The following is a 21,886-nucleotide window of genomic DNA, read 5'->3' as shown; positions in this document are numbered from 1 at the left end:
ATCGTATTAAGGGCATCTGGTAATTATAAAGTGGGACTTTGTTCTGGTGGTCACTGTCAAAGCCAGTCATCCATTTCTGTTTCAGTGGTTCAGGAGAGAGCAGCAACAAGGAAAATTTATCTTAATTTGTTAGATTAGCCCAGTTTCGGTTTTCACTCACGTCATAGACCCAGAATTATTGTGTGTGTGCGGGAGCCATAACTAAATGTGAGCACGGCATATGTGCTTTTTAATCTGCTGTTTCTCAAATGCATCTGTCATCAGAGGTATCAAAATAGTGAACAGCGCTTACAGAGAAAGTGAGGAGTCCAAGGAGAGGCCTGCATCTCGATCTTCTTTTTTGTCATATTCCGTTGTGGTTGTTTTTTTTTTTATTAATATTCTCGTTTATTTGTGAAAGACTGGGCTTGGGAAGAAAAGAAGTTTAGCGTTCTCACTGTTGAAGCTTTCTTGAAACAAACAAAACCAGTATTGACAGTTTTAGGCATTACAAAGCATAAATTAGAATCCAAAATAATAATTTAAATATTCTTTGTCTTCTGGTTTTTTGAACCCTTTTGGCCACACCTAACACATTTTTAAGCTTTTGTCTGTAATCGTGCAAACACATTCACACAGAATCGGAGAATTTGGAGAACTTGTGATGTCATGAAGTTTGCAGTGAAATTAAGGAGCTTTACCATCTTGAGACACCTTTTGAGTGAGTATAATGGGATTTTGATTCAACCTTTATAGGTCTCTGGTTTCATAACTGACCAGGAATGTTTTGTCTCCAGGAGCCAATGTCCTGTGTCCAGGCTTCTGTTCCTATCTGCTTGTTTGGGGGACAGCTGGCTACTCTGCGTGGGGAAAGAGGAGATGCAATCACACAAACAAAAAGAAGGTGGAGAACAGTTCTTAGCAGAGCTACTGGTGTGGGGAAGAGGTTCTGCCTCCTTATCAAGTCTTAGTATTGGTTCTTTAGCAGGAAATTGATTTATTCAGTTATTGTGCAGTCAAATGTTCAGCCTCTGCTGGAGCAGGGCTTTTTTCCCAAGCAATGGGCCAAATGTCCTTCAGAACGTCCAGTTTCTGCTATAGGGGGTCCTAGGAATGTGAGGCATTTTAATCGGTTTTAGATCAGTATAGTCTGGACAGCAGACGCATGTGATAGGTTCAAGAAATTTCTATTTTTTGTTTAAGACGTTCCTCTGACCTGCAAGAGGAAGGGCTTTCAAATTCCTGGCCTGTTTAGGGTGGTTTGTTTCCCATGGTATCTTTGCCAAGTGCTTTCTAATTATGGAGTGTGTGTTACTCTGTGGTTCTTCTGCAAGGCAGAAATAAGGAATATTCTAACAATCCGGAAAAAAAAGATACACAGTGATAGATGCACTTGCTATCTTTTTGCTTTTGGATGAACGTAGATGCTATCTATCCACATTAGGTTTTCAATAGCATAAACCCAAGCCAGCATCTCTTGCCTCCGGATTGATATTGTGCAGTGAAATCTGCACAGCAAAAGGGAAGACTGGTTTGCTGATGCTGGTTTCATGGGGCCAAACTCTTTCTTTCAGTAGAGCCCCTGCTTTTAAGCTGTAGCTTGGCAAGTCACACACTGCGAGCCTGTCGGAGCAGGGCTGACAGGAAAGGTTTCCAGTCCCCTTGCTTTGAATGTGAAATTTTATGCAGGGAATCAGCTGCTTATCAGCAACGAGCAGAGCAATCCCAGTGCTCTAATCCAGGATTTGTATGAGTCACTTCTAACTGGTGAGGCCTGGAAAACTTGATTCATACCTCTGCCTGTAGTTGCCTGTAGTAGTGATACAGACCTAGCCAGCCATTCTCAGCAGAAATCACAGACAAGGGCTGGGCTCTATTACTGGAAAGGAAGAACCTGGTTTTATCACCTTAATAGTCCAGGATCAAGATCTTTTAAATCAGCATTATCTAAGTTATCTCTGCTTTCCAATGATTTTTTTTTTCCCTCCCAATTTAGGCTAACCCACACACAGGCGTCCTTTCCTCACCAAGAGCTGGGCAGTAGTTTGACTGCAGAAAAAAAGCATTTTGAGTAAAGGTCTTCCCAGTGAATAAATAAATAAAAGGGTTCACCTGCAAAAAAAAAATCAAGGGAAATGTGCAAAAAATGTACTTCTGAATAGTGGGCTCCCGTATGTTCTCCTCTTAGGTGGTATTTTCAGTGATGAGATGTGTTCTGAGAAGTGTTAGGAGGTGTAAACTAGGAGAAAGGTGAAGTCATTAATGTGAAGATAACTGTGCTAATACTTAAAATTGTAATGTCAGTTTTATTAACTCTGTTTGGCCACAACCAGACTGATTTAAAGAATGACGGTAGAGAAGTGATATTCTCTTCCTGAAGAATTAAAGCCGCCAGGCTACGGCTCTAATTATACTTGGAAAACTCCTGGCTCAGGGCTTGCTGTTGTGATTCAGTAATGGCTAACGTGGCTCGGCTTGGGAAACGTCGCTTCTGTTACCTTTGATCTTCCCTGTGCTTCTGCACTGAGCAGGGCTTTGGACCGTTGTCTGTTTCTTTCGATGTTCCAACACAGACCAGTGCTAAACCTACCTTTGAAATGTGCCCCGAGGCTGCCTCCATTAATAATTCACCTAACTCCTCAGTTCGTTGATGATAAGAAGGGAATAAAAATCATGCCAAATCGAGTTGTGCAAGAATTGAGAAGTACTAAGAATATTTTTTCAAGATGGAACCTGATGAGGGCAGAAAAGCTGGTGGCACTGCAGCGCTCTTCAGAAAGTTTACCCTAGCTTCCTCACAAATCCTTGTCACGGTTGGCACATTCTTCCCGTGACGAATGACATCCACCACAGCACAGGATCTCTGGGATCAATGCCTTGGGTCAGAGTTAATTAGAGGGGAGTGCTGCACCGAACCACGGACAGCAGCACATTACTTTAGTTTTAAATAGCCTCCTGTCTGAGCAGTGGCCATGCACAGTCTTGTTTTACTTTACTTGCTTTACTTTAAAGCTTTTTAGCTTTTTGCCTTGCATCTTTTTACTTTAAAGCAGGGCTTTACCTTTTCTGTAATAGAATTTGAAAAGCAGGCATTTTGAAAAAAGAAAACAACAAAACCAACTCAAAAGAACTTTAAGCAGAGCTGACTCCAGATAGTGCCAGTATCAGCACTTGAGCTTGGGAAAGATTTCACGGCCCTGCATGTTCAATGGTTAGAGAATCTGCCTGATGGTGCTGCAAAATCTGGGTGATGACTGCCACGAGGGACCGCTTTTAATGGATTCCAACAGCTGAGGTACTTGTGATGTTGGTTCTGGGCAGGTATGTAGAGCAGGACTCACTCAGTAGTGCTGCATGCTGCCTGCGGCCCTGCAATCGTATCTGATACCAGGTACTAATATACCTAAGGGCCAGAGAGCCTTTTTGGAGAAAGGGAATTGTTTTATTTCTATTTTCTTCTTTATCCTGTGATTGTGAGAATAGTCTTCCCCACTCTAGAAGTGGAAAACAAAGAGGAAAAAGAAAACAAGGTAAAATAAATAATATCCTTCAGAAGAATCTTATGATGAAAGGACGTTACTCAGTTGTCACCTCTGTTCATCTGCTTATGGCAGTGAACTGGTGACGATAGCTGACATTCAGTGTCATACCTCAGTTTCAGAAGTATTTGAGCAGATGCAAGAGAGAGTCTGCAGTAGTCTTTTTTCAGAAGGCCATGTGCAGCAGGAAAGATTATATTCCCACTAATTTTGATAAGGTTCCGGCGGAAAATTAGGCATTGTTTGGATTGGGCTTGTTTACTCGCTGCAGGTGTGGCCACTTGCATTTAGGGCAAACGACCTCTGAAAATTCAGCTGATGAGTGTAGTATTAGACTGAAGTTTGAGACCTTCCAAGCTGCAGGTGCAAGTTAGGTGTTTTGCCTTGTGTGCGTGGTGCCTTGTATGCTGTGGCTAAACCTGCATCTAGTTGGTAGTTATTTGTGGTGCTCTTGGCCAGATCATTTGAAGAGGGGGTCTGTTAGGAGGGTGGTATGAAGAGAAATGGGTGGCAGTATGCTTTGTGTAGGTTGTGATTATCTCTGTTGGGAGACTTGCTGACAGACCCTATCTTCTTTGTTAGCTGCTATGAGTCAGATCAAATGACTGAGTGATTTTTTTATTATTATTATTTTTTTTTTTAATCACTGATGCTTGGAAATGGAGAGTCACCTGGCTCAGGGCAGAGCTTATCTTCAAGGGGTCTGCCTGGCCTCCCACGCAGCTGCCAGACAGCAGCTCTGTATGCTCATAACGTGAGCTGCTTGTGACCTGGAGCACCTGAAGGGTGGTATATTTGGCTGGGCTCTTTGCTGGACAGTGTGCTATCAGCACATCTCAGAGATCTGTATCTTTATTTGCTATACCTGTAATTCGTTTTAGGATGAACGCATAGCTTAGACCCTTGAGGAAGAAAATAATTAATTGAATCATAGAATAATTTTAGGTTGGAAGGGGCCTGTGGAGAGCTCTGGGTCCAGCCCCACTTCCAAGCAGGGCCAATTTAGATCAGGTTGCTCAGACATTGTCTGGTTGAGTCTTAAATATCTCTAAGGATGGAGTTTCACAACTTCTTGGGGCCCCTGTTCCAGTATTTGACAGCACTCATTGTGAAAAAAATTTCCCAGTATCTCATTGGAATTTCCCTTCTTCCAGCTTCCTTCCATTGCCTTTTGCCCTAGCTAGCAAAGGCTGCATATACATTTTGACTTATGTCAAAAAGTTGATCTCTGGCTGCTGGTGGGTTTTCACACTCGAGGTGTAGCTGTGGACATTAATTTTTTTTGCAGGAGACCAAACACTGGTGGCCTCAGAGACAGCTAAACGTGCTTCTTCTGTTTGCAAGGGCTGGAGACAGGGTAACAGCGGCTTGACTGTGTCCTGCTAGGAAGGGTCTTACTTGGCAGTGCAGGTTATTTTGTTATATTTTGTTAGAGGGGTCTCGGGGACTGCCATATAGAGAGGGTGTTCTGAGGGTGGATGTCTCAAAATGTTTCTGGAATAAAAGACTGCTGAGCTGCTCTGCTAAGTCCTCGCAAGGGCAGAGAAGGCAAACTACGCCTTGACTTTGGACTCCGTAGCCCTTTGGTTTGCTGAGGGATTACAGGTGTCACTATAAACCCGGGAGATTTTGTTGTGGTTGGGGTGACTTGGGGGTGGGTTCGGGGAGTCCTCTCGCTGCTGCTGCTGTTTCAGCGCAAAAATCACCGTAATGGAGCATATCGCTTCCTGCCCTGTTTGCTGTGGTTTGCGTGCTGGGCTCGGCACCAGGTTTTTCAGCGCCTGTGATGACTTTTCTTTCCGTTTTTCCCTGTCATTGGGCAGCGGGGACTCCGCAGGCAGGCTGCAGGCACAGGACAGCTGACTTCGCTTGGATGCCGCTCCCGATCTCTGCGCGTCGGTCTCCCCTCTTTGGGAGGGGAGGGGAGTTCCTCTCCCTCTCCTTGGAAAACGCCCCCTCCAGGATGCTCCAGTAGGAGCTGGTGGGAGGGAGGGAATTCTGACTGCACCGAAATTGTCATGAAAAAAAAAAAAAAAAGGCAACTGACAGAAGAGTGAGAACTTGTCCTCAGATTCCTGCTTTTGCAGCAGCGTAAACTAAGTCTCTGCAAGTGCTGCGGGAGCTGGCAGGAGGCAGAAATGAAGTTCAGAGGCGCGGTAAGATTTATTCAGCTGTTCTGGTGGGTTTGCAGCTTTCAGATGCGTCGCTAGTCCAAGAAGAAGAGAGATAAGTTTTCAGTTTTTCAGCAGGGACGTGAAATGCTTCAGCCTGCTTTGCGAAACACCCCTGCATTGGAAGGTTATGTGAAAGGGGATTAAAACCCCAGGAAACACATGTTTTGGGGAGGAAGCCAAGGTGGGACTCGGGAAAGTGGGAAGAGAGGAGGAAAGCTGCCTTGGGGGAGAAGAAAGGGTGGAGCTTTTGGTTGGGTGGAAGGGGCATGAGGTTGTGAACGTACGGTACTGGTGCTGGGCTCTGCTTGTGTCCTTCCCGGGGACATGGGCTTCTTTCTCCCTGACTGCCACCCGAGGGAAGGGCAGGAAATACCTGCTTAAGGACTCCTTGCCATGCAGTTCCTCCAGGGTGTATTTACTTCAGCAAATCTTTGTCCACATTTTAGTGGCAACCAGAAAGCCCGGGTCTGTGTACTGCTTTGCAGGACAACCACCGGGAGATTAGAAAAACGAGTATGTGGCAAAAGGTTGAGAAGACTAGGATTGTTACTTGGAAAATGAGATGAGTAAGAGAGGAGGAAATCCAAACACATATATGCGGTAGTGCCACAGAGAAGGCAGATCATGAGCTCCTTTTTTTTTTGTGTTGTAACGTAGGAAGAGGGACATTCGGTTAAGTTAAAAGTTGCCAAAGAGATGCAAAGATGATTTTTGTGCAATGCATAATTGGGTCATGGAATTCACTGACACTGGAAGATGTTAAGGTCAAGAATGAGGGAGCATTATAAAAAAGTGTGTGGGCTTTTGACTGGATAAGAATGTTCAAGGCTTTAATTGGTATAGTTACCAAATTTAGGAAGAGAGGAACTGAAAACGTCATGTCTGTAGATTTAAGCAATTCTCTGGCTGTCGAAGAAGAGTTAGCATGGGGCTGGAGCATCTCAAACCTGCTCAGTCTAGGGATCCCTGCATGTTTTCCCAAATAGTTTAGCATTCACCGCTGCCTGAGAAAGGGCCTGAGGGATGAAGGGAAGCGCAGAGCTTCTGGAGGACCTGCCTGGTCCCTCCCTGCAGCAGCACGTTTAAAGGTGGAGATGATAGTGCTTGGATTTCTGTTGGCATGGAGGACGATGGAGCCAGCAGACCTCTGTACAGCAGTGGATATAGAGGAAGGGTTTTAGATGTGATAACGTGAGAGTGATAAGCAGTGATGTTGCGTAGGGTGGTGCTTGATATTCTCGGAGAGAACATGTGGGTGTGGAAGTGTCCTTCCCATGCCCTGGGAATGCACTGGAGTGCTTGTTCTGGTTGGAAAGTTTTGCTATCTTTGAAAGACATAATGGCCCAAAATGGTTGTGTGGGGTGTGTGGAATCTAGTGGAGAAGGTGGCAACATCTGGTGTGGGGAAGGGCAGAGTGCTGCAGTAGTAACCGTGTGAGACCCGCAGTGTTGTAGTAGAGAGGTGAAAGTATGAGAGTAGTAGTAATAGTAGTAATAGTAAGAGAGGTAAAAGGATGTGTGCATTGGGAGGGGAATAGAACAGCAGTTCAGTGGCTGGGGGTGCAGGCTCAGCACCCCATTGCTGCGAGCAGGGGGGCAGGGGGAGCAAGTCATGCCCTGATCCTTCTCTGTAGGCCAGTGTTTGTTTCTGCTCCCCTCTCACCTGCTCAGTCTGATTGGGGAGTCAGTGGCAAAACTTACTCAGAAGGGCAGTGATCTGAGTTTTTGCTTTTTAAGCCGTCTGTCTTCTGAAGCTACTGTGTGCTGCACAGGCCTGTGACCCGAGGTCACAGGTAGTCCTGTGTGTACTGTGATCAGCAGCATCTTTTAACTAGCAACAGCTTGTGGCATCTGTTCAGGAGCAAAAATGTCAGCTCCCTAAATATAGAAATTTAGTGTATTTACTTTTCCAGGCTTGGTGATCTTTCTGGTTTGCCTAGTTTCTTTTTCTTACTGCTATTTTATATTTAGCTTGTTGATTGAAATATCAGCATCCCCTCTTAGGGGAGAACATTTTTGCTCTCCTTCAAATCAGTTCTTATAAATACCTTTTTGTTTTCACTACTAATTATTTCTCTTTTTTCCTAACTTACTCTCCCCGCCAAAAAAAGTAAAGTCTAGAAAATGTAATTACGTTATAAGCACTGAACAAATTATATTACCTGCTTGCCCTGAAAATCTCCATGGCTTGCTTTAGTTTCTGTCCATCAAAATTTGCATTTTTCATTTACATTTGAGCTCCTTAGGTGAATTCTTACTATTCTAAATGTTGCAATGTTAAATGTCATTGATTAATATATTGAGAGTCATAATTAATTGCAGCAACATCCGCACCCTGCATTATTGTTTTTCAAAAGATTAAATTTTTGTTTTCACAGTTCTAACTCCCTATGACCTACATGTATTTGATAGATACTTAAAATAATGCACACGGTGTGATACATTGCTCACATTTCCCACTTGGCTTTGCATTTTAGGGTGGGAGATTAAATGATTCTGTAGCTTGGAACACGAGGGAGGCAGAACTTTAACTTCTAGGCAGTTTGCTAGTGGGAATGTAACAAATCTGTGAGAGCAGAATAAGCTGGCTTCCCCTGTATTTCCAGTTATGTTTTAATGTATTCCAGTTTGTCCCTACTTAAAATATGGAAGATTTCAAAATAAATAGTTTACAAGAATTAGTCAAGGAAATAGCATTTCTCTCTCTCTCTAATACAATTTTTTGTCTAGGGTATTCTTTAGTTAAATCCTTCCAACATGTGGTTTAGGATCGGGAGGGAAGTATTGGAGAGGGAGAACCAGGTTCTGAGCATGGGCAAGCGCTCCTTGACTCCAGACATTCCTTTGTTATTGATGTATTGCTCTAAAAGAAGCAAGAATAAAAAAATGCTTCTGCTATAAATGGTCCTTGAGTGGCAGCTGCTGACATGGTAACTTTTTTTGCAGGTTAACGTTGTTCCCTTTAACTCTACTGATCTAACTCGTCAGGGTTGTTACCTGGTTTTGATCCCATTCGATCTGACAGTTCTGATTTTTTTCAAGTTGTCTGGTCAGAGCAGCTTACCACTTTGTGGGAAATAACTTCATTGGGCTTACGTAATTAAAAGCAAAATAAATACTTTCCTTTTGTTATTTCATTATCTTTTTTACTAAACGAGCCTGATGTATGGGATTTGTGTCATAGAAATTATTGTCTGAGCTCAAGTGGTTTCAGAAGGGGCAGATAAAGCCATGTGGTTGGTTACAGAGGATGTATATGTGAGATCTAGAGCTGCCTGTTAGGAAACCCTCTTTCCAGCTCAGCTGTTGACTAACAGAGATCTGTGTCCAAAAAGTGCGGCTAATTTTCAGTGTGGCAAGAGGGAGGAGGATCCTAAGCGGCTGCACTTCACTCCTGGAGTCACTGGCAGGCAGCAAGTGCTTGACTAAGATCCCTTGATTCAGGCCCACTTCAGTTGTTTACCTTATTGCTTTCTGCATGTAAAAGGAAAGAGGAGCTATCCCATTCTGCACCTCAGGAATTGAGGTCCTGGATAAAACAGTTGATTTTTGTCTGCTCTGCTGTCTAGCCCATGCTGTGTCCAAACCCCTTCTCAGGCTGCAGAGTGAAGCAGAAATCGGAGGGATTTTTTTTTCCTTCCTGCAGCTTTGGCATGACAGTGAAGAATGTCATACTATCCAGGAGACAAATGTGGTTTAGCTGCCACCTCCCCACAAGAAATTTGTTCTTGGTTCAGACTTCTTATTGTCTTCCAGAATCTAATCTGAATTTCCCTTCCCACTCACATTTGCTTCTTGCCTGTTCTTCCGTTCCCGGCTTTGTAGCTATTTGTGGAACCTGCAGATCAATCATCTTTCACTTGATACCAAGATAAAGGTGCCTGCCTCTTTCTATATGGCACCCACTTCCTGCAGTTGTTTTGGTGCAAGCCTCCTGCTCTACTCAATGGAGAGTGGCTAATTTGTAAATATGCGTGGTCAGAGGGAAATATTAAAACCTATCTTTTTAGATCTTGAAGCAGAAATCTTGTTTACATCGTGTGACTTTTCTTTCTAAATCAGGTGATTGTAAGGCTTCCCTGTGCCGTATAAGACCACTGACTTTGAGAGCTCCAGGTGTTTTCACATGCGCCACTCCTGGATGCTCCAGGAAGGAGTTAAGAGTTGCCTGAGCAGCCAGGTGCTCTCTGTTCTCTCAGTGATGGGCAGCATTTGTGGACCTGGGGTTGCTGTGCCCATGCTGACCATTCAGGTACCCGCCCTCTGGGAAAATCAAGGCTGGGAGATCTGGATGTAAAAGACTCCTTCCTACCCACGTGTTAGGCTGTTGGGTGTTGCGTGGCCATAGACCAGCTGATGGACAAAGCAGTGGCAGGAGTTTCTTGCTTAGGTCAGCCCTGAACTCCTGTGCTCGTGGCAGAGCACCTGTCTTCCATCACAAAAGAAAATTTCCCCAACGTGCTTAGCCTGTGTGACTCAAATACTTTGGATTTTGTTGTGCAGAGCAAAAGGTCCTGTTTTTCATTTTTGAAGTCGCCAATTCCTTAGCAGAGGAAAGTCTTTATCATACTTTGGCATTTAGCATACTTTAAAAGAAAAATACTTGTTTACACCTTCACAATACCATGTCAGAGATTTACTAGTTCAGTTTAGGAGACTCTTTGGTATAGCCTTGAGTGCTTTTGTGCTCCCAGGAGCTGTTTTTGAAGGGATTTTTCTGGTTTTGTTGATTCTTGTGTGAATACAAAGAAAGGTTGGAACCTCAGCCAATGTAAACCTGGCTCTGCAGGCTGCATTCAGCAGCACCAATTTACACCAGCGGAAAGTCTTTCCCAAAATTTAATCACACGGAAGAAAAAAAGGCGTGTGGAAGTAGTACCGCTTTGGTAATTGCACTGGCTTGGTCCCCACCATTCAGGGGTGAAGGCTTTTCCTTTCCTGGCAGTGAGCCACTGTTGTGCTAACAGCTCTGGAGAAGAGATTAAAAGCAAAGAGTGGGTTAAAATAGTGTGGGAATGGGTCCCTTGGAACTGTACCTTGGGGTGGGTTTGAGAAACGCGGTGGCAAAAGTCAGCTTGGACTCTCTCAAGTAGGAGTGACCATAGGGACAGTGATTTTAGTAAGGGATGAAAGGTGAGTTTGAGAGAGAAGGCACAGGCACTCCTAAGCCCACAGGCACCAAGATCAGATGGAGATTGCTCAGATTTTTGCAATTCCCTGTTTGCAGCCTGGGCTGGGTGTGGTGCTAGCGCAGTAAGTATATCCTGCAGAGGTTGGGATCCTTAGCCTGGTCCTCCTTTTGATTCCTGTAGGTAGGGTGAAGCACATGGCGGAGCTAACCTAACGAACTGTTGGTGTCAAAAGGGCACCCGTGCTCCCTTTCCTCCTTGCCCTGGATCTGACACTCACCCCATTCCATGGTAGGGTGATTCACCTCTCTACCTTGATGGAAAAAGACTGGCTTCTTTTTTCCTGGTCTTTGTTTTGCTGATATAGTGAGTTGAGGTGGTTCAGATAACAGACAGGTAATTGCTTGCATTAACACATGTCAGGGAGGCAAAGTCCGAAGGAGGAGATGTGTTGGGTTTGGCAGTGGTGAGCCATTAAGGCTGCACCTAACTTACCTCCTAGGTGGTGGTTTCACAGCCCTTAAAAGCAGCAGGAACTGGCCCTGCTGCTGAAACACTTGCTCATCCCCAGCTCCACTGTGGGTTCCCAATCTTGTGCCACCATAGCTGTCGGCCATTGCAAGTGATTATGTGTGGAACCAGTGTGGGAAAACGGCCTGGATTAAAGTAATAAAAACCATCTGAGGTAGTTTTAATGCATGTTGGATTTCCAGTCTAGCTTATTGCACAAGTGTGAGAGTCAGTGCAAGCCAAGGGTGCAGCTGCGCAGAGGGCAGATGGAGCAGTCCTTTCGCCTGCGTTCTCACTGTCGGGACAGCTCGTCTACCCCTGTACTCTCTTAGCAGCTTCCAGAAAAACTGATTTTCACAAGGAAGGGGTCTGATCAGACCCTCACAGCCTGTATTCTCCTAATTATCTGGAATACATGCTCCCTGCCACATGGCTTTCATAGTTGTCTGAGTGGGTCTCTTGCATAGCAGAGAGCAAAGGATGTTCTAAATGAACTGAACGTCAGCCGGAGGCGTTTTGGCAGAGATGAATCTATCCTCTGAAAAAGATGCTAAGGGAGCCAGTTCTGTCCATACGCAAACTGTTTAATGGGTAATTAGCTTCACTGTAACTTAATTAACCCCCAGACTGGGTTTTGCTAGCATTAATTTACAGCCACCAAATTTGCTGTCTGCCTGCTAATACAAAATAACTAACATTTCAGTTATTTTAATTTATTCAATGCCTCACTGTCACAGTCATTCAGTAGGAACATATGGTCATTACTGTGATTATTTTTTTCTAAATAGTGTCTTCTTTCCCCATTTTCTTCCTTCTGCGTTACTGTTCTGTTTCCATTTTGGAAAAGGATTTATTTTCACCTCCTTTTACGTTGCATCTGTTGAAGTTACTGGCAGTCAAATAGTTAATGTTGACCTTTTAAGTTGGTGGTAGGCTTGGGCATAAGCAATAAAGCAAATGAGCAAACGCTGGCACAGAGAAGCGCTTATTGCTCAGCTGTGGTTTACGACTGACGTTTGTATTTGCATTGAACTTGGGCTTGGGGAGGGTACAGTGCTGTGATGAAAATGTATATTCTGGAGAATGTGACTGCATCATGTCAGCTAGGTAACCTGGACACATTTAATTATTGTTGAAAAGTTGCGTTTAGCTGTTTGGGGTTTTTTTATGCTGACTGAAAATTTCAGGTAGTTAATTTGTTCTCACGGAGAGAGGTTGGAGTTGAATGAGAAGAAAAAAGCGTGGGGGAAACCGAAAGCTCCTTAGCCTTAAATGCCTGTCCCAGAGGAGGCGGCAGAAGTGCATTTCTCTGTAAGTAGGATAGATTGCTGCTTCCTTAGGCTGGATGTGTACAGCTGGGAGCAGTTTGTCCTGAGCTGGGAGTGGCTGATGAAAGAGCTGCTGAAACTGCTAAGTGACGTTTTCTGTGAAAGTCTTTAGGATTATATAAACTTGGATTAACTGTGCTAGGGTGGAAGTTTCTCCTCGGTCATTTTTGAGGCAGCTGTGTTTTAAAACTGTATTCATATACTTACCCACCTGAAAACTAGTTATTTTCTGTTGGGTCTGCCTTTGTTCCCATACCTTGCCCAAAACCTGCTCCAGGATTTCACTGTTCTGATAGAAGAATTCTAATTTCTAGACAGAGTTTCTTTGGATGTGATTTATCTCTATTTCTTTTGCTAGTGTTGCCCTTTATCTCGTCACCTTCCTTCTCCAGGGCTTATCCCTTTCCTCTTCACCTTGGCAAAGAGGGTAGAAGAAGACAACAAAGCGCTTGGCTGAAGGTGTGGAGGAATTGGTTTGGGAAGTTTTGGGCTTACTTAGTGACAGTGTCTGCAGAATTCCTCCCAAGCTGGATCTTTCAAAGCTTAGAAATCAAGCCTTCCAGACCATGAGACTAATTGGAAAAAATAAAAAGGGAAATCAAAATTATGTTTCTTTGTGGTGTTTGAGCCATTAGAGTGGATCTGGATTTGAGATTTCCAGGAGGAACTGATTTTTCTTTCTGAAAGCTCCTAGTTTCATGCAATCACTTATGCCCAAGCACTGGGCTTTTGGGAAGGAAGCCAATTACAACTTGCAGAAATAGGCAAAACTGCATTTGTAAATATTGGTAAGTCTGAACAACTGCAGACTGAAGGAATTTGCACCCATTTGGGCCCAGATTTATACTTCAGTGGGTCTTGCCTTTATTACTACTTAACAAAACTCAAGGTAAATTTTTCTTCTGACCAAGGTTGTTTTTATTTTTTTTTCCCCTGCATGCCATCAGTCCCTGTGCTCTCACCACTATTATATCTTGAGAAGGAGCAGAAAGGAACTACCTGACAACGTGAGTCAGCAAAAATCATCTACATCATTGCACAGGGTTTTGGGGCTGGTTGGCAGCGTGGCAGCAGGGGTCCGGCATTCCTCGTTATTAACACTGCTACAGGAGAGGGTGCCTGGGTGTCACTATTAGTGCGTGCGCCTGTTTAGGAACAAGAATCAGCAGTGTTTGTGCCAGTGATCGCGACATCCCAGAATGTAACAACAGCTTCTCTGAAATGCATTAGTGCTTTAGGGAAATGATTTAGAAGTATGCTTGCTGTGAGGAGTTTGCCAAATTAAGAAGGATTTAAGAATATGATAAGGAAATGCAGGCAGATGTGAGGCAAATGGTTTAATACATTATATCTCCCATCTCTGATTTCTGTACTGTCTCCTGTCTTCTATGCCTTGTATATTGTCTCTCCATTGTGTAGAAATCTTCTCTGCAAGTAGCGACTGAGTCACTTAGTGCACATTTCCTCACCCTGTTTTAGTACGTGAGGCCGAGTGAAGCAAGAAGTCAGCAGACCTGTTGTTTTCCAGAAATGGTTGTGTCTGAACCACATCACTTAGAAAATGAAGCCTTTAAAAGAGGGTCATGGAATAGAAATTGTCTGATGCATGAGATAGATGTTGGTGTCACGGTCTAAATTCAGTGGCATGGGATGCAGAAATGTCCATTTCTCTGAATTTTCTCAGAATTTTCCTATTGGGTATCTTGCTAAAGCTATTAAATTGGTCAGCGATGTGAAGCTGTTTGCTCAAGAGATGACTCATCATCAGTCATAAAAGATTCCTTACCTCGAAACAACTTCCCATTACGAAGTGAGAGAGAGAAGTAGAGAGCGCACATTTCAGTCTCACTCCTGCTAAAGGATGTCTGGGAAAGGAAAGCCAAGTTTTATTCTCCTTATGAAATGCTTGCTTGATTGATTGATTTAAAGTCATTGGAAATTTAGCAATAACTTTTCCCTAATGCTGGCTTGTCTTCTGTCGAAGCAATTAGTATAAACCAGTTGATGAAGTGTTAGTACGCACTGACTAGCTTTTTCAACAGTAGTAGCGGGGTTATTCTAACATCCTCTCCTGTTTGTAGGTTGTCCGTGGGTAATTGTGGTTAATGGTTCTTGTGGACTCGGTGAGCTGCATAGAAAACCCACAGATATCCCAACCTTCCTCTGCTTCTGGTTGCAGGGAGCGGGGACTAACGGCATTCGGCTGACCATGGAGAGCGCTCTGACAGCCCGCGACCGTGTCGGGGTGCAGGATTTCGTCCTGCTTGAGAACTTCACCAGCGAAGCAGCCTTCATTGAAAATCTGCGTAAGCGCTTCAAGGAGAACCTAATCTATGTGAGTAGCAGAGTGGCAGACGCTGAAGTGTTCATTCCTGACGGGAATTTGGGTGTTTGCAGCAGAAGACGTGCCATAGCTTTGCTTTTGGATTTGGAGACGGTGGTGTCAACTTCAATAGACCGTGGTTGCTTGTGTCAGAACTAGTCTGAAATTCTGTCCTGATAATGGGCGTAGGGACTCACTGCAGTGCTCCAGTGGAGGTCTGCTGGCATTTACAGATCTTGCCAGCATGGAAAAATCCACCTCACACCGCATTCTTCTATTTCATGAATTCACTCTGTGGTGGGCAATCCCAGGCTTGAACTTGATCCTGAATGGTGTATCAGAAATAATCCAGTATTCTTGCCTGTTACAAGCACTAAAACCATTGGCAGGTGCTGTTTATCCAGCAAGAATAACATGTCTCGCGTGACACCCGCAATGTCATTTCTTGCTGTGCTAAGAGGTCACTTCTTCAGCACCCTTGGCCTCTTTGGAAGCCCTCAGCAGCATCCCCAGTACAGTGGGGCAGGCAGCCCTTGTCAACAACATCACATACAGTCTTCAGAGCAGTCTGGGCTCTCAGAGAATCTGCTGCCAGACCTTCTGTAACCTCTCTGCTTCGTGTTTTCTTTTTCAGACATACATTGGCTCCGTTCTGGTGTCTGTTAATCCATACAAGGAACTGGAAATCTACAGTAAACAGAACATGGAGCGATACCGTGGTGTCAGCTTCTATGAAGTTTCTCCTCACCTGTGAGTGGCCTGTGGGTAAACAGTGCAGTTTGTGCCGTTCCCACGCAGGCGTGTGCAGTAATGACATGTGAAAACAAGCAAATGGGACTCTTCCTTGTCCCAGATGCAACCCTAATAGTCATAGGGATAGAAAGGATCCTTCGGAGGGTGTGGTGTACGGCTCTTTCTATTCCTGTTCCTCTCTCCAAAGAGGATGAGTTGCCTTTGCAAGAGCAGTATTTGGAAAGGGAGTTGGTTCCTTCCTGGCTGGAGGAACAGAGCTGCTTACCCAGCCCTGGCAGGACAGGAGTTCATTGTTCCAGGGTTACTTGGGGTCTGCGTGTCCGGGCTGTGAGTTTTCCTCTGCTGCTACATCGCTCATTCAGCATAGGGCAAACTAGGGGAAAGAGTGTGTCTATATGTGTGGTGGTTTCTTTCCTACCTCTGCTGTTACAGCCTGACCAATATTTATCTGGTATTTCCCTTGTTGCTAAGATACCGTCAGCCTGTTGGAAGAAGGAATGTATTTATTTACATGGTCTGGCCTGGTGAGCATTCCCAATTTCCCATTAAAAAAAAAAAAAAAAAGTTTGAGGTTTAAAGTTATTTTTGAAAGCATTTGAATTTTTTTGTCAGACTGAAAGAGAAAGATGACTGAGAGCTGAGGACATTTGGCTCCAGAATGTTTTCTTACAGGACACCAAGGGCCAAATTCTGAGCACCTCTTGGAGGTTTTTTGATGGTGGGGTTTTTTTTTCATTATTTTTTTTTTTAAAGAGGTCTTGGAAGAGTAAATGATATTATTTTTGAGCTATTTGGATTGTTTCTTATTATTGGCACATAGCCCAGGAGAGTAAGCAAAACAGAATGCGCTGCAAGCACAGAGAGGGAGAGAAACACCATTACTTGGGGAAAGTCTGAACACTCGAAGTTCTATTTGTTACGATAAAAACGTGATTTTTATAGTGTTTGGGGCTTTCTGCATAGACCTATGTGGGGGATGATTAAACCTGTAGAAACCTACATTTACACCTGCTAAGTTCTCCCCTTGTTCTCGATGGGTCTGTGTGCAGGTGCCCCCGAGAGATCTGCCCCCGCAGGGCAGTGGCCGGAGCGAGCAGGGGGTTACCGTCACTCCTGCCTCCCAGGCAGGGACCCGGCCGGCATGCCGCCCCGTTTGCCTGCCATCAGGGCATTCCTCAGGGATTCTGTGTCCTCAGATGAGAATTTTGTGACTCTCCGGAAAACCCTTGGGACTGTGGCTACCTTTTCATTTGTGCACAGTAGGGCGAGGGCTGAGCGTGATGGCAGTGCTCGCATATAACATGAAACGCTAAGCAGTTATGCTCTAATTCCCGCGTGTGCTACACAAAGTGACTTAAATCACAAAGTAGCTGGTTGTTTCTGAGGCTGTTGTTCTCTTTTCGTGTCTTAACTAGTCCTGTAAGAAATTGTGAAATGTGCAGCTCGTAAGTAAACCCTTGAGAACTGCGGTACTGAATACCACTGCCGCTCCAGCTAGGAAAACAGTATTTTTTGTTAACTGTTTTTATCAGCAGTACTGAATACCACTGCTGCTCCAGCTAGGAAAACAGTATTTTTTGTTAACTGTTTTTATCATTCTGTTAAAAACCACCACGTTATTTGATTATTTACATAATGTTATTTGATTATGCATTTAAAAATATTCTGAGGTGTAGTGTGGTACTCAGTGCTTCTCCTTTTACAGTTTCAGGTGTCTTTTTCTTCTTCTTTCTCTTATTCTAAACTGATTCTAGAAAGCCAAAACACTTCAAGATTGCTATTCCAGTGTCAAAATAGTTGCGGGCTAGGCCTGGGCACTGGGTTCTCTGGGAAGTGCGTCACGTTCAAAGGAGAAGAGTTATCCCTATGGGCTTGAAATGAGTATACTTCCCAGAGTGATCCGTCACATCCTGTCCTATTTATAGCCTGCCAGGGGGTTCAGAGATGGCGACTACAATTGGGACCATAAACATCTTTTAAGTAAAGTGGTATGCACGACTGCTAGCTTTCTGCTTGAACTTCCAGTACTATAAAATCACCCAACAAAGGCACGCTGTCTAGAGGCAGTTCTTAACATTGAAATTAAATTTGCATTTATTCAACTGTTTTCAAAATACTCCAGAGACAGAATTTGGATGGGAAGAGAAGGACTTGATGAATGTAGTGGGGTAAGCGTGCAGTTGTGTTGCTAGGTAGCTCATCGGTGTTGCCTTAGCACCAAGTATTAATAGACTTGAGAAAGCCATGGCTGGTAATTTGGTGTGATTATTTCTAATTAATTTCACAGCATGAGAGTGTTTCTTTTTAAAAAAAAAGGGAGGGGAAAAAAAAGAAAAGCTACTAAAAGGTTGTCAAATGTATAAAGACAGGATATCTGCTTGATCACCACATGTAAGACAGCTGAAAATATTGTTATGGAGGTTGTCTTACATGAGTGCGTTGTGTAGGGCTAACGCTCCTCTCTTGCCTCTTCCACTGCACCTACCTGGTCCTTTTCCTCTCCCTCTGTAAGCAGTTGCCACCGTAGTCAGGCTCATCCTCCTGCTCTCTGGTGTTGTAAAAGTGCATGTGATCCTTCGTGTAGCATCCTGCCTGGTCTGTTGTGGGGAGGAAAATTGGAGAGAAAGAAAAAGCAGCAAGGGAAGAAACAGGGTTCCAGGCCCAGCAGCAACAAACCCCGGCTGTATGCAGGCAGGAGGAACCGTCTGGGGTTCTGGCAGTGTTTGGCCTAAGGTGGTCAGTCGCTTACATACCCTGCAGGATGCTTTTTAGGCTGTGTTGGCTTATCCAATTCTTCCTACCATCCAAGAGAAGCTGTGAGAGGTTGGGCTATTCTGGAGCCATATTATAGGAGCCACCCAGATAGCAAAGTGCAGTTGTGACCTTCTGAGTGTGTCATCACTTAAAAGACAAGCTAGAATAAAGATCGATGGAAAACAAGATGTTTCCTGAATGTAAAGCTTTGTTGTCCTGTGGGACCGATGTCAAGAGATCATGTATATTTAGAAAAGCTTATCTGCACTATTTAGTCTTCTACAGAAGATCTTCTCGTCAGAGAGGGTTTTTAAAGGCATTTAAGAGATTTGTGTTATTACCCTGCAGAAACTTGGCTCAGTGGTTAAGATGTGTATAGAGATGTCAGCAATCTCTTGTGTTGCCGGCGTGCAGAAGCAATATGCTCTTGCTCAGCCCATGGACACAGACCTCTTCTTGAGCTGTCCCTGCTGGGAGGTCACCCAGTGGGATAGTCTTAGCTGAGGACTCTGCCCTTCACTTGTGGAAACAAACTAATGCCTGGTTATGGTTGTCCCTTAGCTACGCTATTGCAGACAATTCGTATCGCTCCCTGCGCACGGAGAGGAAGGATCAGTGTATTCTGATCTCTGGGGAGAGCGGGGCTGGCAAAACGGAGGCTACCAAGAAGATCCTGCAGTACTACGCCGTGACCTGCCCAGCTAGTCAGCAGGTCGAAACCGTGAAGGACCGCCTGTTACAATCCAATCCCGTCCTGGAGGTAACTCTAGAGCCTGCAGCACGGAAACTTGACGTTGAGTCATACCGGCAGCGCTCGCTTTTTCCACCTGAGAGGGCGGGGGCCGCCGGACCCCGCTGGGCACGCCTGAGCTGTCTGTGCAGGGCGGATAGCATGTCCTGGGAACACTGGTTCACCACACGTGGGCTGCTGGATTGCGCTGCACGCAGGGGAATCCCAGGCTGCTTCCAAGCCAAAGAAACGGCCCCCTGCCGCTGAACTCACGGGGCCCTTTCCAGTCCACCAGCAGCAATTCTGGCGTGGCCGGGCTGCAGCGGGAAGCACGCGTTTGGCGTGGGAAGAGTTCTGGTGCGCTGCGTTAAGTTTGCAAAGCCAGAAGTGGGCGCATCCACCGTGGGCAGCGTTGCCCTCTGATAAATGCATTTGTTGGGTGCCTTCTCTAGTGCTGTGGTGTCCTCTAGTGTCCAGCCCTGAGCTGTCTTTGCGGTTCCCTGCGATATTTCTGCTCTGGACTCCAAAAACGCTGCGTGCCCAGGAGAGGTTGTGCTCCCCGCGAGAGGGGAAAGCCTGGCAGGCCAAGACCTGTTAGGATGGCGCCCGCTGTGAGCAGAGCAGCAGGTGACTGTAAGCAAATAGCTGTGATGAAAGAGTAAGCTTTGAAAAGACTGGCAGACGTGACATACGTTGTCAGCAGTGAACTGGCATTAAAATAAGCTTGCTGGGGGGGATGGAAATGTTTTCAGAGGCGTGCTCCATCTGCAGTGCTCACGCAGGGTAGAAAGATCAGCGTTAGAATTTGGGTAGCGATCCGTTTCCTTTGCAAAAAGCAAAAACCTAGGCTTTGCTGGCTGTAAATGAACAACTGGCAGCTTCACCAAAATGTTTATAAATAATCTTATTTGATATTTCTTTCTCTCTGTTCGTTTCCGTTTCAGGCCTTTGGAAATGCAAAAACCCTTCGTAATGACAACTCCAGCCGATTTGGGAAATACATGGATGTGCAGTTTGATTACAGGGTAACTTGAAACTGGTCCCAGTCACAGCAGGCCTCTGTTGCCTGTGCTTTCTTGTACTGATGTGTGCATCGAGCAATTGTTTTGCATTCTCCTGACATTGTTGTAAACAGAGTCTGTGGCAACAAAGTTTAGTTCCGGTGGATTTTATAGTACATTCTCTTTTTTCTTCCCTCATTTCTCTGTACAAGGAGACAGCTAGATTAAATCCTATTTCTAAGGGGTGCAAACAGATACTCCCAAACTAAATCCACATAAATCAGCTGCGATCTGAAGATAGTATCTGTCCTGTGTAACTTTGCACAGTGTTTGTTTCAATTCTGATCCAAACTGCCCCATGCTCTGAAGATGAACATAGTGCAAGAACTGAGTAGCTTGGTGTACTGCAGTCGTTCAGACGTCTCAGTCTGTAATCCCTCCATGCTCAGTGTTGTGTTGCTTTTCCTTTGTGTTGAATGCCTTCTCAGGAGGAATTTTACACACATCAGGATCCTATTCAGTACGTGCTGCAGCCATGACCTGTATAATGGTATCTTACTGTCACTTGACAGCTCCTTTTGCATGTGCTTCGAAACTCCAATTGCCACTATGTTTTAGCTGAAACAGAGATTGTGATACAAAATGGCAGATAATTTTCTGTCTTTTGTAGGCTATCATGTTGTATCCTGTTTGTCTTTGAATAGGCCACCAAGAAGCAGAAATGTTTTCTGTGTTGATGAACTATTTCATTGTATCTGGTTTGATTTAGGGGGCTCCTGTCGGGGGCCATATCTTGAACTACCTCCTGGAGAAATCCCGAGTTGTACACCAGAATCATGGAGAGAGGAACTTCCACATTTTCTACCAGCTGCTAGAAGGAGGGGAAGAGGACTTGCTGCGAAGGCTGGGCCTCGAGAAGAGCCCCCAACAGTATCACTATTTAGTAAAGGTGTGTGTTAACTAGTAACTCTTAGAATATTGTTATATTATAGGACCAATAGATTGTTTGACTTTTGTAGTTTCTCACTTCAAAAATAACGCTGAGATGACTGCTTACAATAAAAAACACGTGCAGAAGTGCACTGAGCACGAGTAATAGATATTTGACAATTATTTACTTACTTCTATCAAACTGTGTCTTTGTAGGGTCACTGTGCAAGGGTCAGTTCCATAAATGACAAAAATGATTGGAAGATTGTGCGAAGAGCCCTGTCCATTATAAGCTTCAATGACAACGAGGTGGAGGTGAGATGTGTTTATTAACAGCACAGCTGATTTTCCTACTCCTCAGGAATGTTTCTGCTTCCATTAATGTTATTTTGGACCAAAAGCAGTGTTCAGAGTGAATGTGTTCTCTGCAAAAATCCTGAGCCGCCCCCCCCAACAACAAAATGTTCTCTAAGATGTTATTTAACACCAAAATCTTGCTGCCTTTTCTAACTGTGCATTCGTTTCATCATCCTGATTTGTGACTCTTGCTTCCATCCTAGGATTTGCTGAGCATTGTGGCTAGTGTTCTGCATCTGGGGAACGTGCAGTTTGCTGCTGATGAGCAAGGAAACGCTCAGGTCACTACAGAGAATCAGATTAAATATCTGGCTAGGGTGAGTATCACCAGTTAGAGAGACATTACAGGAGAGATGAATTGTAGGGGATTCATTATTTT

The 21,886-nt window shown here is 44.5% G+C and overlaps 1 protein-coding gene across 3 annotated transcripts in view; it reads left to right on the top strand.

Moving 5' to 3' along the window:
* Positions 1 to 21,886, top strand: part of MYO1C (myosin IC) — a 56,690-nt gene that overhangs the window by 19,954 nt on the left and 14,850 nt on the right. Inside the window, exons 1-8 of one of the 3 annotated variants that reach the window (XM_040615176.1) lie at positions 5,369 to 5,674; positions 14,839 to 14,994; positions 15,617 to 15,732; positions 19,051 to 19,249; positions 20,164 to 20,244; positions 20,990 to 21,169; positions 21,367 to 21,465; positions 21,711 to 21,824. In XM_040615176.1, the coding sequence (XP_040471110.1) occupies positions 5,657 to 5,674; positions 14,839 to 14,994; positions 15,617 to 15,732; positions 19,051 to 19,249; positions 20,164 to 20,244; positions 20,990 to 21,169; positions 21,367 to 21,465; positions 21,711 to 21,824 (963 nt within the window). In that variant the 5' untranslated portion in view covers positions 5,369 to 5,656. Of the gene's footprint in view, positions 1 to 5,368; positions 5,675 to 13,629; positions 13,667 to 14,838; positions 14,995 to 15,616; positions 15,733 to 19,050; positions 19,250 to 20,163; positions 20,245 to 20,989; positions 21,170 to 21,366; positions 21,466 to 21,710; positions 21,825 to 21,886 lie in introns of those variants that run through there. The other 2 variants (XM_040615167.1, XM_040615161.1) reach the window with 2 other exon arrangements.

The sequence above is a fragment of the Falco naumanni genome, chromosome 1 (genome assembly GCF_017639655.2).
Source record: "Falco naumanni isolate bFalNau1 chromosome 1, bFalNau1.pat, whole genome shotgun sequence".
NCBI lineage: Eukaryota > Metazoa > Chordata > Aves > Falconiformes > Falconidae > Falco > Falco naumanni.
Note: the sequence above shows the minus strand (reverse complement) of the source record. Positions and strands in the feature narration are given on the sequence as shown.